Source organism: Onychostoma macrolepis, chromosome 09, assembly GCF_012432095.1.
Source record: "Onychostoma macrolepis isolate SWU-2019 chromosome 09, ASM1243209v1, whole genome shotgun sequence".
Lineage (NCBI taxonomy): Eukaryota > Metazoa > Chordata > Actinopteri > Cypriniformes > Cyprinidae > Onychostoma > Onychostoma macrolepis.
In genome coordinates, this window is record NC_081163.1 from 11,045,397 (window position 1) to 11,064,375 (window position 18,979).

The window sequence follows — 18,979 nt, forward strand, 5'->3', positions numbered from 1 at the left end:
AATAAAAATTTAATTTGCATTGCATTCTGGTTCCTATATTTGGCTCGGGTTTAATGCACGTCTATAAAGCATAAAGCAAAGAAAGTCTGCTATTAGGACTCTTAATATTATGATGTTATTAAACCCCCAATTCTCATTAATATAATGCATAAAAACAGAGTTTAAAAAGATGTTTTTATATTACTTTATTTATTTTAAATAATACTTTTTACTACCTTTAATTTACAAATTAATTTTAAATTAATTTAAATTTTTTAACAATAATTTAAAATAATAAGATTTTTACAGTAAAACTATATTGTGTTACAGTAATAAGAATCATAAAAAAACAAAAAAAACAATACCAGGCCTATTATGAAGAACTGTAGGATAAATGTGCTTAATTATCCAACTTAAATAGATTACATTTTTTTAAGCATTTATTTTTTTTCCTTTTGGAGTGAAATGTGATTTTTACTGGACAGGTTTTGGGAGATTTCACCCATTCGCAACATAGAACATTATTAATAATTATTAAAATCATGTGTGTTATTTGTGTGTATATATTATGTATGTGTATACATCAAAACACAAGGCCTTGTGATATGCTGTTTTTGAAAGGAAAAGGTGTTGTCCACCAACAGCAAGAGCTAGAATTAAAACCATCACGGACTACCTGTCAATCCAGTGACACCTGTCAGAAGTGACTCATGAATATTCAGCTTGAAGCTACTATTTACACTGCAAGACAGGGCAGACGAGTCAATCACCCTGCACATTTTTTTCATGCGAACATCCCTACACTGAAAGTTAATCATCATTCAGGAGAAGGACAATGACATTGGGACAATGACATTGACTAAGTGTAAGTCTATATCTGTTCCTGTGTTCCTGTTTGTTTAGGCTGAGGGAAAGCTTAGTTTTCTTTGCTGTAAATCCTGCCATGCCTGTCAAGAGTTAAAATATCAAGGTACCTGTAAAGTAAAAGGTGAGGCAAAACAGCAAAAGTCCAGTGAAGAGGTTGCTGAGGAAGGTGACCACTCCGCAGGTGATGCCCTCAGGAACAGGGTAAACAGTCTCAATGAACAGCTCCAAGAAGATGGGCACACTGCTGTTGATGAAGATGCCCACCAGGATGCAGGAGGTGTAGAGAGTGGCTAAAGGAGCAGAGAGAGAGAGAGGGCTGTATCTCAAATACATTTCTAGAATACCTCCTTTACACAGAAAAGAAAAGACAACCTTGCAAATGAGTATTTGAGGGGGAAAGGCTTTCTAACTCAATTTTCCTGTGCTGGCAAACCCTATTTCAGCGGATATTACTCTAATCGACTAAGAAAACACTGTTACACCTCATTCTTAAGTAATGATTATTATGTGCCAAGTTGGTACTACAAAAACCTTTCTTTTTATCTTAGCACAGCTCAGAGTTTAATGAAGTGTGGAAATTGCATTTTTAATTTTTTTGCAAATGTTGGAAAGACAATGTTTTTTTTTTTCAGTATTAAATACACATTTATTTCCAAAATTCAATTTTATTTAAAAAATTGCCAAAAAGAAACACCCTACTTTAGAAACTCATGAGTCTATTGACATTTTAAATCATGAGAAGCTGTTCCACGTGTGAATGTGCAGTTCAGTTTTAAAAGAACATCGCAAACTGGTTCTAACCAGGGCAGAGAGATAAATGGACAGCCCAATGCACAACAAGAAGAGGACAAGCACAGAGTCTCCAGTTTGAGAAACAGATCCCTCAGCTGTGTCATTGAAAGTATTGGGCAAACAGTAGTTTCAAAAATGGGCACAAAAAAAAAAGAAAAAAAAAAAAAAAAAAGACTGTACAGTAAATAAGAAAACTGGGTCCCACTTTATATTAGGTGGCCTTAACTACTGTGTACTTACATTTCAATTAATCATTTGGTACAATGCACTTACTGTGTACATACATGTTTTTACATTGTACTTATATTTTGAAAAATACCTATATGTAGTTACATCTGTAATTAATTTCTGTAATTACATTTATAATTACACTGTTGACCCATCCCTTACACCTTAACCCACTCTTAAACCTACCCATACCACCAATCCTGTCCCTAACCTTACCCATATCCCACCTCAGTAGCAGCAAAAGTGTTTTGCAATACAATATGACCACAATAAGTACATTGTAATTATTTTTTGATGCAAGTACATAGTAGTTAAGGCCACCTAATATAAAGTGTGACCGAAAACTGTTTTATAGATGAATTACTCAACACTTGAGGTGTTGGGTTCCTATGTGAATAAGACTTATGGGAACCTATGGGAAATGTTGCATTAAAACGTCACCTTAAATATTGCAATTATTTAAAAATAGTCATTTGAAACATTAAAAATTGCTTTAAAGCACACTATGTTCAGTAAGATTTTTTTATTTTTTGAAAGATGTCTCTTATGCTCACCAAGGCTGCATTTATTTGATCAAAAATACTATTAAGAATTAGTTCCCCTACTTAAAAATGTGTGTAATTTTTTACCAATTTAATGCAACCATGGTGAATAAAAGCATCAAACGCTTTCAAAAACATAAAAAGTTCATAACGATGCCCAACTTTTAAATGTAATTTAGTTCTAAACACAAATCCAGAAAAATGTCTTACATATATGTGGTAATCATGGTATAAGTGAAAGAACTAACAAAGGCACCACACAGTCAAGGTAGTAATGTGGCCACAATGTAAGTCACTGTCAATTATTCCTTACGTACTGTTATATAATGAATATTATTATTTGAATAATATTTACAACATTCAGATACAAGACAAATCTTTTTCAAACTGCTCTGCAACCTACTGAAATGAAGCAATAAAGCATGAAGACTCTTTACGTGTGTTCTAGGAACACTTGCACTGTGGTTACATTTACAATCAAATGGGTTTATTCAAGCATGCATTGTTGCTTCTAAGCAACGGCATGTCTTGCTGAAATTCATTCAGAAAAATCTTACAGGTCGCAGTGACGGGAAGAAAAGCAAAATTACCTCATCACTATGGAAAAAATACCCACATTTGGCTCGTGACAGGAGTTAATTTGATACACCGGATGTAAGGAAGCACTGGTATCCATGTGGTAACTATAGTATAAGTGAAGGAAATGACAACGGCACTGTTAAATTACATGGACATGGTAGACAAAGGTCCATAGTCAATTATTCCTTGCATAACGATTCCAGCTAGAATAGATTCTGATGAATTGATGTTGCCACAACATAGCCTTGTGTTCATTAGCATGAAAGATGAATTGCAAGAGGCATGGAAAGCCACGGATGGCAATGTGCGCGATAAAATCTTGCCAGATGGAGTGATGGCCCATGAGCCTATGAGCTCGGTCTGCCAGGAATTCTGGGAGACAGCAGATAAAAAAAGTCAGGTGCCAACCATAAAATGATAATTGATGGTAATATTTGAGCTGGCTGATCTATAGGGCATATGTTTGTTTCAGGCTGGCTTCTCTAGAGCCCCGCTACCTTTTCCCTTCACTGATCTGGACTTAATGAGTTCCTCTGGCTCCCTCTCACCGATACAATTGCAGCTTGCCTATGCCAGTGTTCGCCTACCAGACTCCCTGCGGGGCGACAGTTTTGTAGATGTGCACAAGGCAGAACATACTGCCCTTTTCAGCACAGTATACCTTTAGTGGAGGGCAGGTGAGTAAGCCTGGTCAGGCAGGTGAGAGTGAACCAGGTGGCCGCCAAGGATGCTCCGGCAAACATCAGCACCAAAATTAGTTTCAGCATTCCTCGAATATAGTCAGCAAACCTGAGGGCAAAAACAGAAAACAAAAGATAGGAGGAGGAGGAGAGAGAAACTTGAATCTCGAGTTATAGCTCAAAGGTGGCAGAACAAGACAAAAAAAAAAAAAAAAAAAAAAAGTACAGAGGAAGCAAATTACAGGCAGGCGCAGGTGAAACTTTTTCACAGATGTTATTTTTGGCACCCACGTCAGAGACGCATGCGGAAAACCTTGTCCCTCAAAGACTTGCCTACTGGAGATGACTCAAAACAAATCCTCACATAGTCTTGTATATTTGATCCACACTAACTTTATCATTTCTGACAAAGTTCTCCACACCGTTTCCTCTCATCAGACACATTTTAGCACCTCTAACATGATGGAGATACATAGCAATATCTCTGGGGCATGTTCTTCATCACCTTTCTTTACAAAAGAGATGAAAGCCATCATAAAAACACTTTATGGAGGAGTTAGCTGTTATTTGATGTGCCGAGGTTGCAAGACTCATCATTAATGATGGCTTATGGGCTTTTAATGCAATATAAAGTAATTATTCACCTCAAAATGAAAGTTCTGTCATCATTTACTCGCCCCCATGTTTGTGAGTTTCTATATTTGGTGAACACTAATGGAGAAAGTTATCAGGTTATGAACAATGCTGGGTAGTAACTGATTACATGTAATTGTAATTAGATTATATTACATTTTAAAATACTTGTTGATTTTTTTATTGATTACATACTATTCACATGGTCACATGACATGCAGGTTAACAGGTATAATATTTCATATTTTTATTCTTTTTTTAATTTTGACTTGTCATTTAAAAATATTTATTTTTAATTTTACTTTTTTTTTGTGCTGTCAAACGATTAATCACATATGTATGTGTGTATGCATGTATGTATGTATGTATGTATGTATGTATGTGTAATATATATATATTAAATAATATATAAAATAAATATACACACACATAAATATACACAGCACAAACACACACACACGTGGTCAGAATTGTTGGTATCCTTGGTAAATATGATCAAAGGCGGCTGTGAAAATAAATGTGCATTGTTAATCCTTTTGATCTTTTATAAAAAAAAATAATAAAAAAATCTAAGCTTTCATTGGAGAATAAGAATTTCAAATGGGGGGAAATATCATCATGAAATAAATGTTTTTTTTCTCAAATACATGTTGGACACAATTACTGGTACCCCTAGAAATTATTATCTGAAATATATTCCCATTCATATTCACAAATTTGAGCACATCAGCTTGATTATGAACATGACATTATCCAGCCATGGCTTCCTGTTTCACAGAAACATAAATAGGAGGGAAAACAAAGGCCAAATTCCCTTAATCATCAATCACAATGACAAAAACCAAAGAATATATTTCTGATGTGCAGCAAAAGATAATTGAGCTTCACAAATTAGTGAAGTGGCTTTAAGAAAAGAGCTAGAGCAGTGAAAATTCCCATTTCCACCATCAGAGCAATAATTAAGAATTTCCAATCAACCGAAAATGCTATGAATCTGCCTGGAAGAGGACATGTGTCTATATTGTCCTAAGGCACGCTGAGAAGGAGAGTTTGAGTGGCCAAAGACTCTTCAAGGAACAGCTGGAGAATTGCAGAAAGAGGTTGATTTCAGGGTCAGAAAACCTTTAAAGTAAAAGTTAGCAAACAGCACCTACATCACCACATGTTGTTTGGGAGGGCTTCAAGAAAAAATAAATAAAAATGCTTTTACCAAAAAACAATCTCCAGCATATTCAGTTGTCAGACACGACTGGAACTTCAAATGGGACTGGCTTCTATGGTCAGATGAAACTTTTTTAGCAGCAAACACTCATGATGGGTTTGTTGAACACAGGGATAAAAAGTACCCCATGTGTACAATGAAATATACTGCTGTATTTTTTATGTTGTGGGCCTATATTTCTGCTGGAGGTCCTGGACATCTTGTTTAGACACATGGTATCACTGATTCCATCAAATTACCAACAGATAAAAAAAAAAAAAAAAAAAAAATCGATAAGTGACTGCCTCTGTTAGAAATCTTATAATGGGCCATGTTTGGATCTTTCAACCAGACAATAATCCAAAAACAAAACTTAAAACAACACAAAAATGGGTCACTGGGCACAAAACCAAGCTTCTGCTATGGCCATTCCTGTCCTCTGACCTGAACCTTATAGATAATGAGTGGGGTGAACTGAAGAGAAGCACCACCAACATGTAGCTGGGAATCTAAAGGGTCTGGAGTGATTCTGGATGAAGGAATGGTCTCTGATCTCGTCAGGTGTTCTCTAACCTCGTCAGGCATTATAGGAGAAAACTCCTATACTATTTTGGCAAATGGAGGTTTCAAAAAGTATTGAATAAAAGGGTACCGTTAATTGTGTCCAATGTGTATTAGAGAAAAACATTTATTTCATAATGATATTTCCGCCCATTTTAAATTCTTATTCTCCAATGAAAGATTAGACTTTTGTGAATTATTTAAATAATAGATCAAAAGGATTAACAATGCAGATTTACACAGCCTTCTTGGATCATATTTACCAAGGGTACCAACAATTCTGACCACGCGTGTATTGCATAAACACAAACTTTTATTTTTAATGCGATTAACTGTGATTAATCGTTAGACAGCACTACATTTTTAAAATTTAATTAATTATTAGCTTTTCATTAACAAACCCCAGTTTGGGAAACTTTGACATAATATAATGCTTAATGCTCTTCATGTTTTAATAACAAATGCAATATATTTTCTTTTTCTTTGTATTTTTATATCAATAAGATTATCCTATTTAAATCAATGTGATAAACAAGTTAGGTCAAAAGTAATCAAAAAAAAAAAAGTCTGATTATATTACCTGAAAAGTGCAATGTAATGGATTACATTACTAATTACAATTTTTGTCATGCAATTAGGAATTGGTAATAGACTACAATTCGCAAATAATGTAATAATGTATAGCACTCGTCGTGAACATTCACCAGACTAAATCAGGCTTCAAAAATGCCAAAAAGCACCATAGAAGTATAATAAAAATGACCCATATGACTTAAAGGTTACATTTCAAGTGTTCTAAAGCCATTCATTTGTTTTGTGCGCATAAAAGACAAATGTATATAAATATTTACAGATCTACAGATACAGATTTTTGGAGTTTGACAGCACAGACTCCCATTCACATTTATTATACAGAAAACAGCAGTTAGGACATTCTTCAAAATTTCCCCTTTTGTGTTCCATGAAAGTAGTCACATGGTTTGAAATACATGTCAAATGTTGCAACAACATAAATAATGAACAGAATTTTCATTTTTGGGTGAACTATCCCTTTAAATTTCAAGCATTCACTTTAATCGGCTGTCAATCACACTTTCATGACCCCACAATGCCAGTGCCTTCTGCATTCAAAAAGCAATGTCACCCCTACCTCCCGACTGCTGTCTGACAATTAAAGTCTGGTGGTTTGTCAGGCATCCCAGTGTTTGCCCAACTGCTCAGCATACCTCACACCACAAACCATTAATTGACCTGCAGAGACAGCCTCTTATGATTCACCCGTCTTGTATAACTCCATCGTAATGGTGAACGAGGACGAATCTTTGACGAGGACTTGCGGCTATTATATCCGCCTCTGGAATCGCATCAATTAGAATGTGCAGCCATCACCCCTGCAGCTCAATTTTAATGCATCCATTTTTCTAAAGCATGGACTTGACCCAAAGGGCTGTGCTCTGCGGCGGAGAGCTGGTGGCATATAATAACTCATGTTAACGCATTTGCTGCACGATTCGTGGCACAGGGAGGGCGCTGGACCCCGTAACTCACAGGGGCCCATTAATGAAAGATCACTCGCCAAACGACCACTAATAGGACCAGGCTGCCGTGGAGACTTAGTGGGGCATCTGTTGCTTCTCTCTGCAACCTGTCCCAAATGAACAGCCGAAGTGAGAAAAAAGCAAATACGTAAAAAGTGCCAAAGCAACCGGCGGGGTGTGCATTCTTTAATCAGCTTTATGAATCCCCATTCGGCTTGTAGCTCACAACTCATTTGAATAACACACACAACTAAGGCAGATCACAGGTTTTCATTGATGTTTTAACCCTCTTTGTACCTCCCTATCTTAACGGCATTGCTAGTACCAACCCAAAATCCAATGCAGCAATGTGACAATTGATTGAATGCAGAGTTTGCCTAATTAAAAGGTTTTCAAAATGCAGAACCTGTCTGGATGTGCTGATTGGGGCCCTTCTGCAAACATTTAGTCATCAGGGGCAGACAAATCTCTTGTTTTTTGCAGACAACAGTTTGCTCTTTCTCTCTTCTCTACGCCAGTGTCTTAATCAGTCTGAGCGACGTGACCATTTCATTAGCATTTTCACCCACTGTTCATAACAAAAGCTGATTTTAATAAATTAGCAGGAAGAGAATAAATTAGCTTTGGGATCTGGGAGGATCCAAAACAGCCTGGGAAAAAAAGCCTAACAGAGACAAAAATGTCTTTCCAGCAGGAGCATGAGCAACCTGAAAAGTATGACACAAGTTTGACACTGGTTTATATGCCTAGCTGCCACGGATACACTCATATGAGACCATTTAAAAACTAAATAAAAAACACCTTAGAAAGTTTCTAGTACCGTCAGCATTCCAGCATTTTTGTCATGAAACTTTAATAATTAGGCCTAAAACACTGTTGTGACAAGTATAAATATATAAAAATGCATATTTTCTTCTGTAGTTCGTATCTTCTCTCCTCAGGAAGTTTTTCTTTCTGTCAGTGGCTCGGCACAAAAACTGTGCCTGGCATGGGTTATATCATGAATATGCATTATTTTATGTGATGTTTGCCCTAATTGATTTACTGTAAAGTGGAAGTTGGTAGCCACTGTAGGATGACCACCTGCCATTCAGCCCACTCCTATAGAGTTCCAGTGCTGGTCTCAAAAAAGTAATAACTTTACCAGCTCCTTCGCGCGACTGTCAAACAAAACCAAAAAATATAATGATTATCTTCCAAAAAAGTGTGGGAGACTAATTTTATTATTTATAACAGCAGAGCGACAGTTCAGGCATGTTCAAAACTACATATTTTTTAAAAATTGAGTAGTGTGCTGCCTGAATGACTAGTTAGTCTTTAGTTAGCCTTGCATCATTGCACTGGATTGGGGTTGTGTCTTCCAGACACCGATCAGACACTTTTATGGCTTTTTTTTTTTTTTGACCTTATTAGTATAGGACAATGTAGAGGAGACAGGAAGTGAAGTGGGAAAGAGAAGGGGGCGCGATCGGGAAAGGTCCTCGAGCTGGGATTTGAACTTGGGACGCCCGTAGCGCATCATGAGAGTGACCACTCTGATTGGCTGTTCAGCTTAGTGAACGAGTGCACAACTGGAAAAATAGAAGTGACGAAAGCAAGCAAACATTTGATCGGCAAAAAGTCAAGAGGGCACACAGAGGGCACACGCATTATCTGCATCTCATCTGGGATGATTTTGGAGTAATGGAGAGTTAATTCTTCTCACGTATGCGCAGAATGTACGTGCTCATTGGTTGTTGGTTGTAGTCAGATGCAGGTAATGTGAGGCGACACCACAGTCTGCTTTCGTTGCCGTTAATTCTTTGACGGCGTTCAGACCCGTAAAGGTGCGCTCATGCAGAATTTCTGCTTGTGTTGTAAAACGGAACGCAGAACAGAACACAGTGATCTTGAGATGCTTTTTTAAAAAGTTAAAAACTATTTTTAACACCTATTGAACCCACTGAGACAACGCAATGGCTATAGATGCCAGCGTGAATGCAGATCAACAATTAAAATATAGAGTTCAACGATATTTGTTTAGAAATGTTTTGTTGAAGGTAGTCAATTTGTTACAAAAGCGATGCTTTGATGGCTGTAACTGCGGTGCTTTAAAGAGGATGAATTTAGAGGGAGATTTAGGATGCTGACAGTCCCAAGACGCTGTCAGCATGCTAAACTGCTCCCAAAGAAGTTAAAAAAATAAAAATAAAAAATCTCTAAATTCAGCCCCTTTAAAGCACCACTGCTAAAAAACCCTCACGATTCGACCTTACTAAACTAAGCCAATAAAACTGAGCCCTGGTTTCTTTGAGAAGGAAGGCATGCTGATGTGTGGGTCTGCTGCTTTTGGTTTTCATGCCACTGGACAATACGTGTAAAGTAAATGATAACAAATGCTAATGTATGACAACACCACCATCATTTCTCATGCATTGGGCCATTACTCACCTTGCCATGGCCACACCAAACACACAGCCTCCAACTAGGGACCAGAACCCGATCCAGCCCGCGTCCACCTGTGAGAGCAGAGAAAGGTTCGATCAGCTGAGATTATTCGCTGCTTGTAATGCTGGACATCACTTGTGGAGCAGCTAGATGGATAGTGAGCCAGGGGCGTCTGCAGGTGTCGATCAGAGAGAAGAATAAACTGCCAGACATCATGCTGTCCACGAACATGTCTTTGATGAACAGTCTGGTTCAACAGCAGACTTCATAAAACAGATGGTCTATATCAGGCATGGCTGAGGTCAACCACAGTATTGATAAAAGCAGGAAGAACAAAACAAGTTTCTCTATGAGGACTAAATGAAATTTTGTTTAAACTTAGTATTTGTTTTTTTAACACACTACTGTTCAAAAGTTTTGGATTGGTATTTTTTTTAATGTTTATGAAAGAAGTCTCTTATGCTAACAAAGGCTGCAATTATTTGATTAAAAATACAGTTAGAAAATAATATTGAAAATAGAAAATATTATATGAAATATTATTACAAGTTAAAACCAGATAAAAAAAAAAGTTTGTCGAGACCAACTTTGAAGTTGGCTTGAGAAAGCCCGGCCAGAATTTTTAAAAGTCTACAAAAGTTTTAAAAGTTTGTCGGTTTTCAGTTTGAAACAGTTTTCAGTTTAAAATAGTTTAGATTAAAAGATTAAAGTCAGAATGTTTTAAAGACAATACAGTCTATTAGAAAAACAGCGAAGATGGTGAGATCGGGAAAGGTCCGCGAGTTAGGACTCGAACTCGGGACACCCGAAGCACAACAGCACATATTGGCGCACTGCCCACAAGGTCATCGGCGCCAACCTATTTTTATATATTTTTAAAAGTAATTTATTTCTGTTTAAAAGGTGCGTTCACGCAATATCATAATTACCTTAATTACGAGATATCAACTTGTAAAAAGCGTTCACGTACTCGTAGAACTCGTCATTTCAACTTGTGAACTGGGAGCTTTCTGCTTGTACCCTGCTTGTACAACGTGACCGCTAATAGATGCATATATAGATACTATAATGTACTATAATAAAAAAACATTATGTACGTGTTCATACTGTTAATATTTTGTTGTTGTTCTCAACATTCTATCACGTGGGTTCATTTTATTGACTGTCGCTATAGAAACAGATAATCCCCAGTCCGAGGATGTGAACAGCACCGAGCATCATGTGTTGTCATCTCGGAATTACGGTAATTACGATATGGCATGAACGCAGCATAATTCTCAGTCTTCAGCATCACATGATTTAGAAATCATTCTAATTTGTTGACTTGGTTATCAAGAAACATTTCTTCATCTATCATCTATCATATTATCAGTGTTGAAAACAGTTGTAAAGCTATATATTTTTACAGAAACTGTGATACTTTTGTTCAAAATTCTTTGATAGAATAGAAAGTTAAAAAAGAACATTTATTCAAAATATAAATCTTTTGTAACATTATAAACTATTTTGTACTGTCACTTTTGATCAATTTAATGCATCCTTGCTGAAAAATAAATAAGTCTTATACTGACTTACTGATTTTACAGACAGACAGATAGATAAGATGCAATGTTAAAAGTATTTAGAAAAACAACTTAACTGTGAGTGAGATAATGGCTTTATAACTCATTTTTTTATGTCTTCTCAGCCAGCAAAAAACGTTCTAAAACACATTGGAAAAGCAAACACACATCCCTCTTGTCCACTCAGATTAGAGAAATTGAATAAACTGCTCTATAACATACCACAGAAGTAGAATAATAATTCTGGTTGGAAAAAGTAACAGCATCAGTCTTTGTTTTGGCTGATTTGATAGCTAGCGAGGCTAACAGAGCGATTAGAAAAGCTGGCTCTGTCTGGGCATCAGCCTCTATTCCCTGGGGGTGGGGATGGAGAGAAGAATGCTGGCTAAGCTCTCCAGCACCAGAAACATCTCTCACCCACTGCACAGGACTGTCACTGCACAGGAAAGCACCTTCAGCAAAACACTGATCCCACAAAAGAACATTTCCTTAAGGTCCTTCCAACCTGCGGCTATCAGGATGTACAACTGTACCCTGAACTGAATCTCATTATGTCTTTGGGTGGATTGTAATGTCACTATTTAGAGAACCTTGAGCTCATGAATATTACTTTACTCATTGTTAGGTAATCTTCCTAGGCCAGAGTGTCACAGTACTTCATTAATATTCATGAATCATGCAAATTAATATACAAATTCCATGTTGTTTTGGGATGTGTAGTAGAGCTTACCTCTGAGATTAAATGAAATATTAATTTAAAATCAAGGCATGATCAAAAATCATTTTCAATTAATTCCATCAATTTAGTCAATAACACACTGTATGTTCAGTCTTGTAAAGTGTGATTTGTGTGCTGCTCAATTTGTGCAAAATAGAACATGTGACATTTATTTGACCGCTTCATTCTACTATAATACACAAACTTCAATGTAATGTTTATTTTACTTTGTGTGGAGATTCAGTACTGCACATTTTCAGATTTCACCATCTACTTAACACTGCCAATGTTTCTCTCTGAGCAAGCACATTCTCAATAACCAGCAGTAAGGCACCGCTGCTCTAAGAATTTATACGGTCTGAGGATACATGTGCTGCAGGGGTAAAAGACATCTTTATCTATTTGAAATAAACATCAAGTGCTAAACATACAGTAAATCATAGCACATAATCAGAATGTAATATATCATGTGCTTTTAATGCGAGCCAACAGAGGTAGACTACATAATTTAATATCAGCCGATGGAGATGTGTGCTAAAAGTTTGGGAGAGTGGGGGGTGGCAGAGATGTTTGGCCCCCTGGTTCCGGTGCCCCTGGATGTATTAATTACTATTTCCATTCTGTGATTTATGTCTACTGCTGTAACATTGCTATTTCCCCCAGGAAATGAAAGAGGTATCATACACTATGCTATTTCCTTTGGCAAAAGTGTAACTTATGCGTGTCCAAACCATTATTTCAAATTCAAATTTCTCTGTCATGCAGCATAGTGCACTGGAATTGTTAGAACTCAGGACAAGGAGGAGAATGATACGGTGGATACCCCTATTAAAATGATGTTACATGTGGTCTATACAGTTTAGGAAATGCTTTAGTCATCACTTGAGATCCAGTAGACTAATAACAACACTGAATCTGATAACACTGAACTAAATTATAAAACAGATTCAATAGAAAATGTAGGGCTGGCAAGGCCCAACTAGGCACCAATGCTAAATCCATCCCAAACAAACAAAAACATCATACATTATCTGGTGTCAGTATAAACTAATATCACACAAACCACATTCTTCTGGGAATGCTAACACTTTTTCCAGGTATTCTAGGCCTCCTTGCTTACTAACATGTGTACACTGGAAACCTCACGGGCAAAAAACATGGCATCACTCACTGAAATGGGTTTTAAATCAGAAAACCACACTGCTACACCTATAGTTTTAATCAGGGCCAAAGAGTTCTGCACACACACCACAAAATCAAGCCCTAGTTGAGGCAGCTCTGATAAAACAGTCATTTTTAATGTTTCTCAAACCCAGCAATGCATATTCTGTTTAATGATGACTTTCCAAGGGCAAAAGGTGTCGGTCTAATCAGTGCACAGCCATTGTGCGCAGGCTTAATGGCCATTCACCATTAATGAGGCAATTAGACAAGGCTGATTAATGTAGCAGAGGACCATGCACTTAAATGATGCTAATTATTGTTGTACAACTCTACATGCTTACTGCCTCAGGGTTCTACCGTTCCATTTGCAAATTTCCATGTGCGAATGTGGAAACGTATTTTGTATTGTTGTTGACTTCTGACACTGATCAAAACATAACTTAAATAAAAGCCTCAGAATATAAACTTTCTAAGGCTTCTAACCTCATTTGCAAATTACATTTCATACACAACTGGATGCTTTTCATTGCTTTCCATCAAAGACAACAGAGAAATCATTCAGAGTAAAGTAAATTGCTAACACTTTAAAAAAAAAAAGTCCCAATGGATTAGGTATTAAGAAAAGCAATGAACGTTAGTTAGAATGAATGTTATACAGAATACATAAATTAACAAAGTTAACTTGTGTGACAAAGTTTCTGCAGTAATTATAAAATTAGTTTTTCAATGCCAGGTTTCCGAAGTGGTCCAGGCTGAATTAATTGTTGAGAGTTTGGGGTTTGGAACAAATCCCCAACCAGAATGTCTGAGGAATATCAATACACTGCTGTCTTGTGAGCAATTTTTTTTTTTACACAATGGGCTCCTAGAAATCTATATATAATTTCAGTTTGTCTGATAACACTTATTTCTCTTCAACCAAATTTAAATGACTAGGAAAAAAGTGTCTCAACAATAGTGAAATATTAAAATGGGAGAAGGAAATGCTTGCGGCGTACGCTTTCAATTGTTGTTAAAAAAAGAACTGAGACTTGAATGAGAAGACGGAAAATTCAAATTAGTCTCACGATGGCTGTGGCAGCAGATACATATTGGGGAAAAAGGCCTTCTATCTTCAACTTGCATGGTTTTCTTTCCAAAACCAGTTAAAAAGACCACCTAGTTCACCTGAAAAAGAAACTACAAGACATCATCTTTGTCTCTGCAAACCCGTAATTCAACTGGGCCTAGAATGTTACATGATTGCTTTGGCCCATAACTCTCACATTTCAGATGCAAATGTGAGGAGGCTGGGGAGAATCAGAAACTCTGAGGTGGAGAGCTCATCTCATTAAGCTGTGGTTGGCCCATCAAAGATGGAGTACTTTTGTGAGTATGCAAATAAAAGCGTCTTGAGCATGTATGTTTGATTAGATTCTGATGAGCTCTGTCTGGAGAGGGAAAGAGTGGAGAGGGCTATCTTCATATGGATGGCTCTGGATTTTCAAAACTATAATTAGATGTTTTTAACAGCTTGTTTTGAAGTTCAAAGTCCACCCATTCAGGCCTGCCAGCTTTTTAATGAGAAAGTATAGAAAGGCAAACAGTTTTTCATTCAGAGTTTCCAGTCAATACAGTGTGTGTGTTTGTACTCCCAGGGTTAATTATGAGTCAATAACCATTTAATCCAGGGAAATTACATTTCATTTTAATCATAATTAAACTCATAGAAGGTGCAAGTGATTTGCACATCTGATAAATGCAACTTACTTCAGAATCAAAGCATACTGAAACACACGGGTGAAAGTAATCAGGTCTTTCAATATTTGGATTAATTCATAACATCCAATTGTTTTATTAAACATTTAACCATCGAAGCATAAACTAGACATCATTCTTTTCCTGAAAACCTTATAATTACCTATAATGTATCATCTAAATGGGCCCAGCATGGAACATGGAATGTGTCTTACCTGGCTGACTTTAGCAGGTGTTAAAATCATGTCCAACACTCCGGCCCAGCCGGCAACAACCCCTGTGGGCACGGAGTAGGCGAGTGCTATCATCAGGAAACGCATGTTGCTGAAAAAGCAAAAGCAAAGATGAGGAGTGATGAAAACTTTTCGCAATAGAACAGTATGAAAGCACTTTAAGGCACTAGGCTGCATTTTGACTGTATGACGCCCATTTCTGAAAGAGTAACAGATCTTTCAGAGCTGTCATGAAGCTGAACATCAAAGCTCGTGCATCTCACAAAGAGTCAAAGATTGTGGAGTTTCTTTCCTATACCTTACAGCCTGTCACCAAACATTTATCCTACCTTGCAGCCCAGTGACAGACAGATAAAAGTCTCCTGAATACAAAAAAATACATAAATCTTATAGCAAAAGCAGATATCAGGGAAGCATAATGCTAGATTAAAAACATGCCCAGAAGCGGAGCTTTGTCTTACATGGATTTAGCTTCCTCAACAAAATATAGAACACTGCACATTATCAAGCAAAGGGTCAATGTAATATTACAACTTTATTAATATTACAACAAAATGACGCAAATGCACCAGTGAACAAGAAATTTACATTCTAATTCATTTGCCATTTTAGTAAGAGTCAAACTGACTACATTAGTCAATATTTTATCATGTCATATTCATTAAATTAAAAAATAAAGCTATGATGAAAAGAATGATTAGGGGTTATTTTTAATTATTGAGGTCCTGCAGCAAATGAAAAATTGCCTTTGAGAATATGCAAAGCTAACAGACAGCTTTCTTCAGGTAATATAGACCTTGATATCAAGAGTTTAACCAAGCAGGAATTGTTTTGAACATCTAATTAAATCTAACTGACCCACTGGGCAAAGCTATGCATAATATCAGTATCTGCATGTTTTTAAATTAATCATATATCTGTAGGGCACAGCCAAAATACTTTTACTCTATAATAACATTATCCACGAGACTCTCTAACAAGCATTATTTGCCAACAAATCCTTCTTGAAGCTAAGCAACAACAAAGTTGCTGTGTAGATACAACCATTAATACAAGCACAGTGCATGGTTTAGTGTACTGTCAATTTTGTGGTAATCCTGCCCTGATACAAAAATCCCTTGCAATGAGGGATGTTTTTTCTTCATGCATTAGCATTTTTATGAGCATCTATCCAGACGCAGGATTGCTGTAGTCAAGACTGAAACAGGTCGAGAATCCCTTCGTGGAATCAGTCTTTATGTGTGGCTTCTGGCAGGCCTCCAATCAATCCCAACCCAATTACAATCACCCACCCTTCTCACTCACGTCTCTACCTATTTTCCCTCAAGTGTCCCAAACAGTGTCTCCCCAACTTACCCAAGAGGAAACGTTTTCCCATAAAACAACAAAGCATCTGAAACCAATCACGAGGGCTCTCCAAAGACGCTTTGTTTATCTTTTGAAGCGGTGTGTTGTATGGAATTTACTTGTTGCAGTTTGGTTCTTGGTATTTGAGTCTCTCACACTTGATTCGATTGAAAGGAAGAAGTTGTTTGATTGTACCACCCTCCTCCAGCCCCAGATTTTTTTGAAGCCATCGTGCCAGAAGTATCATCAGCTAAGTGCCATTTTTCCTTTGCCAGGCGGTGATGGAATCTAATGAAGATTTTGCAAGATACGGCAATTTTTAGCACCAAGTCCATCAATACTAATACTATTCTATCATCACTTTTACTGCCCCGTAAAGGCATGATGATGCAACTGCACGTATTAGACTTTTCCAGGTTTCCACAAAATTGAGATTTAAGGAATCGGTTCCTTTTAAATCAATGAAATTTATATTGAATTTGCAACACCCAACAGGAGGCTGAACTGGAACTTGAATTGGAACTGCAGAAAGTAGAACGTACATTTTGTGGAGTTCAATTCGGTTTAAATTGTACTTCCTTTCAAAATTGCAAATGTAAATTGCAATTCTGGATCTTTTTTGTGATTTCATTTCAAATTGAGGAATTGCTTCAATGTTTTAATGTTTTGGATGCTTTGGATTTGGAAACTTCACACGAAAACAGTCTTTGCACTGTCGATTGAGATTCTAAGAACACAAGCTGCTTTAAAAAGAAAAGCAATTATAATAATGTGACCAGGCAAAGATGCTAATTATAAGTTCACAAATGAATCGGATATCAAATTAATGCACCCATAGTTACTTGTAGAAAATTTGACTTTTCATGTCACACTACCCATAATTACCTCCAGGTATGAAGCACTGGGTGAGAAGGAACTTCTACCATCTACATCCAGTCTATTAACAGGAAAGTGTGAAAGCCAAGCATGGTTTCAGTGAATTTTACTGTGGTCTTGAAGAGGGTAATCACAAAAAAAGGTGTTGACGGAGGACCCTTTCTCCCAACTGTACCCGTTTCATTAACCTCACAGCTGGGGGAGATCGATATCTATGCACTTTTTTCCCCCACCAAGAGCTTAATTAGATTATGGGATATGAGAAAGCCTTTTTTCCCTTTCTTTTGACAAATTTTGGGGCAGCCATCAAGCCAGAAGGATCATCAGCTAAGTGCCATTTGTCCTTGGCAGGCCATGTTGGGATCTAATACCTCAAGATGAAGATTTTGCAAGCCATGGCCATTTTTAACACAGAGTCCATCAATACTAATACTATTCTATCATCACTGTTAGTGCAGTAATCAAACGCTGGATAATGGTTCCCATAAAGGAACAATGAAATAATGATGCTCTCTGCAGCAAACAAGCCAGGCTCAAAAAAAACTTTCACCAAGTCAGGTGAGCCAAGGACTTGGGAGTTCAGAGACTGGAGGTGAAATGCAATCATGATCGCACGACCCCTGTCCGTATCCAATTAACTGTCCCTGTAGACTAGCTGTTTTACAAAGCTCTACCAATCCACTCCTCCATTCAGATACAAATGTGAGACGGCTACTGGAACTCTGCCTATCTGTGGGACTCCAGACAGCATTACAGTCTCAATGGGGTGACTTCGTCCATTCATGTTTGTTCTTCTTTTTGCTTTCAGCTCTTCTGTGAGTGGGAAAGTTCTGGCGTTCCTCGGAGGGGGTCGAACTGCAGACTCTCTACAACAGTGGAAGCTCAACAGTCTTTTCCAGTTCACAGATTTCAGCCAACTCCTCTAGTGTTGATGTGAGAATGCATTCAAAGCAGGGCTGGCTTCCTCTGATCTGTGAACATCACCACTACCCCAAGCGTTGCGGGTGCGACTACATCAAGAGAATTCTGAGTAGCTGTAAAAATGTGCCACTGTGGTCACACTGACCTTAGTGGACTTCAGTGGGTTACTAAATGTACAGATCAAGATGTTCTATTTATTAAGGAAGGTCAGCATGTGCCATCATAAGGCTTGGTAATTAATCTGCAGGGAGAGGATCTTGTCTTTGATGTGTATTAAATGACAACTGCAGCATATGGTGAGTGGCGGAATGACAAGACCCTGTTCATTAAGATTCTCTTTTGTAAAAGCAACGATAAAACTTAAGAGACCGTGCTGAGATCAGGGAGACAGAAT

General features: G+C 37.3%; 1 protein-coding gene across 2 annotated transcripts in view; it reads right to left on the reverse strand.

Annotated features, from left to right (window-relative positions):
- slc49a4 (solute carrier family 49 member 4) overlaps window positions 1-18,979 on the reverse strand; it is a 48,009-nt gene that overhangs the window by 11,618 nt on the left and 17,412 nt on the right. Inside the window, exons 5-9 of one of the 2 annotated variants that reach the window (XM_058786488.1) lie at window positions 15,424-15,532; window positions 10,031-10,098; window positions 3,649-3,776; window positions 2,999-3,091; window positions 1,001-1,136 (exon numbers count right to left, since the gene is read on the reverse strand). In XM_058786488.1, the coding sequence (XP_058642471.1) occupies window positions 3,006-3,091; window positions 3,649-3,776; window positions 10,031-10,098; window positions 15,424-15,532 (391 nt within the window). In that variant the 3' untranslated portion in view covers window positions 1,001-1,136; window positions 2,999-3,005. Of the gene's footprint in view, window positions 1-953; window positions 1,137-2,998; window positions 3,092-3,648; window positions 3,777-10,030; window positions 10,099-15,423; window positions 15,533-18,979 lie in introns of those variants that run through there. The other variant, XM_058786486.1, reaches the window with a different exon arrangement.